This window comes from Phalaenopsis equestris, unplaced genomic scaffold (assembly GCF_001263595.1).
Source record: "Phalaenopsis equestris unplaced genomic scaffold, ASM126359v1 Scaffold000002, whole genome shotgun sequence".
In the NCBI taxonomy this organism is placed as follows: Eukaryota; Viridiplantae; Streptophyta; class Magnoliopsida; order Asparagales; family Orchidaceae; genus Phalaenopsis; species Phalaenopsis equestris.
Genome location: NW_018164444.1, coordinates 60,982,567 through 60,990,117, shown reverse-complemented (window position 1 = coordinate 60,990,117; position 7,551 = coordinate 60,982,567). Strand labels below are relative to the sequence as shown.

At 32.5% G+C, this 7,551-nt stretch overlaps 1 protein-coding gene across 1 annotated transcript in view; it reads right to left on the bottom strand.

Moving 5' to 3' along the window:
• Positions 1-1,077: 1,077 nt before the first annotated feature.
• LOC110030699 overlaps positions 1,078-7,551 on the bottom strand; it is a 46,111-nt gene continuing 39,637 nt past the window's right edge. The window contains 2 exon segments of the mRNA XM_020733555.1: positions 1,078-2,136; positions 2,479-3,005. Of these exon segments, the coding sequence (XP_020589214.1) occupies positions 1,353-2,136; positions 2,479-3,005 (1,311 nt within the window). The 3' untranslated portion in view covers positions 1,078-1,352.

Below are 7,551 nucleotides of genomic sequence, written 5' to 3'. Positions count from 1 at the left end.
CTTGCCGTTAAGGAAAAGGTTCAGAAACATAGGGTGTCAATTGAGAATATTAGCACCAATCTCATTATTACAGATTCTTTAACGAAAGGGTTTCCACCGAAAATATTTAACGAACATGTCGTGATAATGTGCATTACCAAAACCATTTATTAGTTTTATCCTCTTTGTATTTTAACACTTTGGGCTCTTTTTTCTTGTTTATGATATTTATAAATCTTGTTTTTATCATTAGTGTACACTTTATGTTGCATGATTTTCAACAAGATTTGTCTTTTAATAGACATTATGGGACTATGATGTTAATTCTCATTATGTTAAGTATGCAATTGATATTGTGATACATGGAAGAGACTGTGTCAATAAATTGATACACAACCACCATGACTCATAATAATTTCATATTTATTAAATAATTTATAATTTAACCAATATAAAAAAGGATTACAGTATGTTATGCACTATTAAAATTAAGTGAGTCAAGTGGGAGAATGTTATATTTTTATTTATAACTCACCTTTATTTTAATAATTTATGAGATTTATTTTTGATAACTTAAGTTATTAATTTTCTTAACTCATAACTTATGTTATAACTTATGACAACTTATGATATTTATTTTTGTAACTCATATAACCCTTAAAATAAATAAATGTTACTAACTTATGTCATTGATTTTAATAATAAAAATCAATTAATTTATTAAATTATTATAAATCCTATTAGTTAGTAACCCCCTTGATGGATAGTGGTTAAATAGAACATGAATTTGAGAATGGGTCTTCTCTCTACCTAACACACCCCATACATTTCTTTTCATTAGAAAGTACAGAAAGTTTCAAGGGATTAGAGAGAGAAACTCCATCTCTTTAAGATCAAATTTCTTCAAGATCAAATTTGTTCATTATAAATACAGATATGCGTCACTTTATTTTAGATATGTAAAAATTATGAATTTAAAAGATCTTGGCTATTATGTACTTTTTTTTTTTGAAATTTATATCATAAAATTGAAACATGAATTTTCTAACAGAACAAGCACTCAAAGCATAGAAAGCCCAACACGCCAACAAATAGCTTCTCTCAAAATTATTCATGATTTCATCTCACAAATAACTTGATGAAAAACTCTATTCAAAAGAAACAAATTTATTTGCTATTTATGAAAACTGAATGAGTTCAACTGTTAGTCCTCTCCGAACTAACCAATGATCAAACATGATCATATCACATCAGCTCCAATAAAATTCAATATGAATATGGATGTTCAAACCTCATCAATAATTTGCTTACCATCTTACATAACATCATTGGATGACGTTAAAATTCTTGTAAAGAACTACTTTAATGCTAAACTAAACTGCAGCATTTTGTTTCTTCTTGTATACATAAGATCTTGTGAAGTACAGGTAGAAGATCAGCTCTGCAGCACTGAGACCAGCAAGAAGCCAATAGAAGTAGTCAAGATGAGCACGGTTCAGATTATCAGAGAACCAGCTCACTCCACTTTTACTAGTAGTCTCATTGATGACAGTTATGAGGAAGCTACTAATGAAGTTTCCAATGCCAAATATGCTCAAGTAGAGGGCAAGCCCAAGGCTCCTAAGTGCATCAGGAACCTGATCGTAGAAGAATTCCTGCAAGCCCACCATTGTAAACACATCAGCAATGCCATAGATAATGTATTGAGGAACTAACCACCACAGACTCATTGGAATTGCTATCTTTGGTTGATCTATCAGCCCATAATCTTTAGCAATTTTCAATCTCTTGGTCTCAACTAGGGCTGCAATTGCCATGGCTATCAGTGACAGGAACATTCCAACCCCAATCCTTTGCAGTTGTGTGATTCCTGTAGGAATCCTGGAAAATTTTCTGGATACAGGAACTATAATTCGATCATAGATTGGAATGAAAGCGACAATGGAGATGCTGATGAAGCTCTGCAAGGCTGCAGGTGGAACTTCGAAGCTTGAACCGATTCTACGGTCGAGGGTGCTCCCTTGTTTGGTGAAGAAGGTTGATGACTGTGCAAAAACCACAGCATATATTAAGCATGTAGCCCATATTGGTACCAATTGAAGCACTCCTTTTGCTTCTTCTATTTGGATGGCATTTTTTGCTTCATCTTTCTCAAACCTACACAATAATGGCTTTTCAGGAGCTTTTTATCGCTAGACTATATCAAGGTGCACATGAGCTTTAGTACATTAAATTATGATGCAAAAACTCAGGGAAGTATCTGTTAACAAAAAAAGATGAAGGAATGCAAGTAACATCAGGAATTTGGAATTAAAGATGGTTCTTAGATTTTTCAACTTCTGTGATTCTAAGAAGAGATCCAATTGAGCTGAATTGGGGTAGTTACCTCATTCAAACAAAAAAAGAAATTGAAACTGCCACTAAAATGCTATGAAAAGAATGGAAAAATCCATTGAATGAATGAAATCTAAGGAAACCACTCAACAGAATAGGACTTACTCGGTATGATCAAATTCATCAGACACAGAGGTCTGGCTCCCAGTCAATCCATGAGAAGTTGCCATATGACTTTTTACAAGAGTAACAAATGATTTCCCAATTCTATGGAATGGATTTTCACCTTCCAATTCGTAGAAGCGATATGTCTTAGTTCCAAGCAGGAACAAGATGAGAGCAAGAACCATGGAAATACATGGTATACTAAATCCAAGGGCCCAACTAATATTATCTTGCACATAATTCAAGATTATAATCGTCACCGCTGTGCCCAGGCAAATACCACAATACCACCAGTTAAAAAATGAGCTCCTTGAGATGTACTCTTCAGGGTCATTCTCATCAAACTGATCAGCGCCAAAAGCCTGTGTGCAAGGCTTATGACCACCTTGAGCAAGTGCAACAAGATACAAAGCAAAGTAGAAGAAGCCCGTTTGAAAATGATTTGGACTACAAGCCTTGCCATCAATGATACACTTGGGTGGACGAAGGTTTGGTAGCAGAGAAGATAGAGTCAGCAGACCCAAGCCCTGAAATGCAATTTAGTTTAGTTGGCTGATTGCAATATATTGAGATAGTATGCAAAGTTCATAAAATTCTGTTAACCGCAAACATTTGGAATTAATTAGCAAAGTATGTTCATTTCCTCATAAAATCTGTATTAAGACAGGTTATAGTGCATATCAAGGGAACTGTCAATACAGGTTGTGACGTGTCGTATGAATAAAAAATTATATATGCTCTAATAGACTATAACTAAAAGCACTAGAGAAAGCTATTAGCTTTTATGCATAATCTAAATGAAATGAGTTCATGTTCTAAATTATCCATTATAAAAACCGAAGATGATATAAAAATAAGTGCAATATAAGTTGCTGAAGGGTTAAAATGATTTCATAGTTCCGGCTGATGTTTTAATTGGCTGGTGAACCTTATATTAATAATATAAAGATATGTAAGTAGAAGTTTTTATAAGAAAATGAATCACAACAATAAAAGGAATATAGTCTTATTTTAGTAGAAGTTTTTATAAAAAATCATCAAAACATGAGTTACATGTTAAAATATAATCAATTACTAGTGCTATTCAAAATTTTAAAACTTTTTTTTTTCTCGAGCAAATCATCAAGTATGCAAGCACCATATAATCAATCATCGCATATTACATCTACTTTTAGTCATAAGAACAAGGTTAGATTAAATACAAAAAAAGTTATGCATTCCATGTCTAACATCAAGTGTTATCGATGTGGTTCATATTGCAAAATCCTACATGTACAGCCGCTAGATTAATAAGAGCACTACATATAAGCAAATTTTCAAGATTAAAACTGCATATCATGGCATTTTGCATCGATATTCATTAGTGGATTCAGGATGAATTGGGCTTCAAAAATTAAAATGTAACACCTTTTTAGTTCTTCACAATAGAACCGATAGAAGCATTTGGTACCTGGATAGTGGTTTCAGAACACATGACTAACAATTGAATAAAATTTATAACACTTGAGTTTAAGGAAGCAGATGCAACATTATAAGAAAGAAAGTTGTTATTGTAGATGTCGATACAGATATTAATTTTTAATTCGAAATGGTTTTTAGTGTTTTCAAACGTATTGTACTTGGTGTAAGTCGTATATGTTATAAAGGCTTTGATATTAAGTTTTTATCTAAAGTTTGCTTGTCAAAGCTGAATAAAAAAAACTATCTTAGAAAAAAATTGGGATTAGTAATGTGTATCTATTAGGTATTAATTCCATTAGCAAGACTAATGAGCTCTATAGCATGAAAACGATATTAGATGAGCCACAATTATACTGTAAGAGACAATGTCAACCACTCATCTAGAGAATTGCTTAGAGTAGAATACACCAATGATCATTTGAGCGATGCTTTTAATTAGAAAAATAGGCAAGACTTTCATTTTATTCTAGTAATTTAATTGTTCTATAGACCCTTAGAAAGACTTCATATGTGTTTATTTGGATTGATTAGTAGCAAGTCCAGACGGAAAATCTTTTGGATTGACTATAATGGAAAATTTTACTAGACACACTACAAGATTTATATGGGTGAAAATTTTATCAAAAAAAAGTAGTTTATTGATGAGATTAGGACATTTTGAATCTGAATTAAAAAAAAATCAGGATATATGATTTCTATTATACATAATGATTATTGACCAAAGAAAAATATGTTGAGATTTTCATACCTATTTTATATTAATATTGATGATATTGCACTTTAAAGAAGGGTATTTTTTATGTTTTGTTGCAGGTATGTTGAATTATGGTCATTGGAGCAAAAAAATGCAAAAAGAAGCTAATTTGGAGTAAAAAGGACCAAAATATGAAGATTTGAACTAGGACGCCGACGGCGAGCCCAACGGCGCCGACAGTGGGTTTTTCCCGAGAGTCTAGAATCAAATATTCTAAAAAGCCGCCGACGGCGCCATCGAGGCCGCCGACGGCGAGGACGATGGTTCTCTCAAAAGATGCATTGAATTTGGACGATTTTTTAAGGGATGCTTAGGCAACTCTTGAAAACTCTTCTATAACTTTAAGAGAAACATTTTGGAGGCCAAAAAAGGGGAGTCCAGAGTGTCTAGACAGTCGTTGAGTTTTTATTGTTTGTAGAGTGTAGAGAGTTTAATTTAGGGTTAGTATTGTGAGGAATTCTTCGAGAGATTGTAAGAGTGGAGGGAAAGTGAGAGATTTCTTCCTCCTTGTCGCTTCGAAGAAAACCAAAGTGAGAGATTTCTTCCTCCTTGTCGCTTCGAAGAAAAATTCTGTGTGTTGTAAAAAAAGGAAGAGATACAGAGAAACTTCGAGGAGTTTGCTTATGGAGGAATTAGAGATAAGTGATATTTACTTATTAAAGTTTGTATGATCTTGCTTTTATATATAAGTTCTAAGTTTTGTCGCATCTTCTCCATGAGTTCTGAGTAGTTTGCTCTGTCTTTCTCCTTGTCTTGAAATTTTGTGAAATGGTGATTTAAATTGGTTGAGCCATGAGAATGTTAAAGAAGTTGTGATGATCTTTTCACTTCGATCTTAATTTACTTTCAATCTGGCCAATTGATTTGTTAAAATATGTTGAGTTTTACAACTAAAGTAAAGATTACATCCAAGATTTAGGGAGGTCAAAGTCCTTGAAAGTTGGGTGAAAATGAATAGAGAAATAAAATTATCGGGTGTAGAATTGAAAATTTTAGAGTGACAGACTAAAATCTTCAATTCGGTCCTATCTTTTGGGTGCTGAAGTGTAAATGTTAGTCCTCAAGCAAGGGGAATGTGGGAGCTCCGAAGTGAGAGTCGGTATCCTCCCAGACTAGCAGCAGATTCAGTAACCAAGCATAGGATTAGTCAATGTTCTTTATGCCTAGACCAAATGGTAAATAATAGGTATGCTTCCATTTGACACAATACAATTTGAACTAATTCACTTTATCCATTCACTTTAATTTCTTGACAAGGAGATGAATGTTTTCTTATATATTGAACTTCACATTAGAAACTTTATTAGTAGAATTAGTTAATTAAGAATTTGTTAAAATTAAATATTTATTTCAATTGCCTATCAGTGACAAATAAACAATTTGAGCTGTATTGTTGTGATTAAGTATTGATTTTCTAAATCCTAGTTCGTAGCCTCTAGTATTACTCCTTGTGGGATCGATATCCAGGACTTCATTAGAGCCTTGTATTACTTGAGCGATACGTATACTTGCGTTGATAAGTGTGACTTTGCAATTATTGAATATTTTATACACATTTTTATCAAATATATAACCGTTTTCAAGTTTTTGGCACTGTTGCCGGAGACTTAATTCTTCTAGTAACAGTATCAAATTCTTGTATTTTTAAACATATATAAAGTCGCTGTCAAGTTTTTGACTTCGTTGTCGGGGACTTAATTCTTCTAGCAACTGTATCAAATTCTTGTATTTTTAAGCATATATAAAGTTGCTGTCAAGTTTTAGAGGAGAAATTGAGAATATAAAATTTGAATAAGAAATGCATATTATCTTTATGCACTTAGAACTCTATTAGAAAACAAAATAGCAAAAAAATAGAGCCCTAGTTGAGGTCACCCTACCTATGCTCAATGCATATACAATATAAATGTATTTAGGCAAATGTTGTAATCATAGCATTATATTTTGACTATAGTAAATATTAGTCGTAGATTGAGCATAAAACCCTACAAATTACTCAGGATTGAACAACAATTTATTTGAATTACATGTTTTTGAGTGTAAGTGCTTTACATAGAACAAAGGAAAATCAAATTTAGAAAATTTGGATGCAAAAGCAAAAGAAGTTACATTTTTCGGTTACTCTTCAACAAGAAAGTGATAGTCTTTAATAAAAATATCCTGGTAGTAAAAGTGTTTACGCATATAAGCATTCATGAATCATACGAGGTCAATCGAATTAAAGAATCAAGCATAGTTGAAGATGTCATAACTAGTGTTAAGAATTTAGAGTTAAGAGATAGAGAAAAAAGCCATTTCCAAGAGAATATAAGTATTCATCTAGTAATCCTAAATAATAAATTCATAGAGATTAATTTGTGTATAAAATTTATGAAGTTGACAGATGCATGTTGGTTAATCAAGGCAGATTGATTGAATACTATTCACCTTGTAGTGGCATACTGTCGGTCAACTTTTTTTTTCGATTAGATTTAATTTTGAAAAATATGGTATATGAAAATAATTTTTGAGACTTAATTTAAGTATAAAAGATATATAGTTTGAGTTTTAAAAGTAGTATGTTTTAATTTTTGAAAAAATGAGACCAAATGGATCTCATTAGTCTGATAGTTTGCAAAATCGTGCCTGATACCGCAAATACTACACCTTCCCGAGAGATAAGTGTAGACCTCAGCGATAGACCCAATCCTGCAAACTAAGAGATTTGTGACATCCGTTTGGTCTGCGAACCTTTTATATATGACCGACAAATTCCCCTATTTAATACAAAGATTAAATAGGGTTTATTTTACCTGGGTTCCAAGTTCCCTATAGAGGCAAGCCCCTATAGTTAATTACATCCCAAATGACGGGAGTCA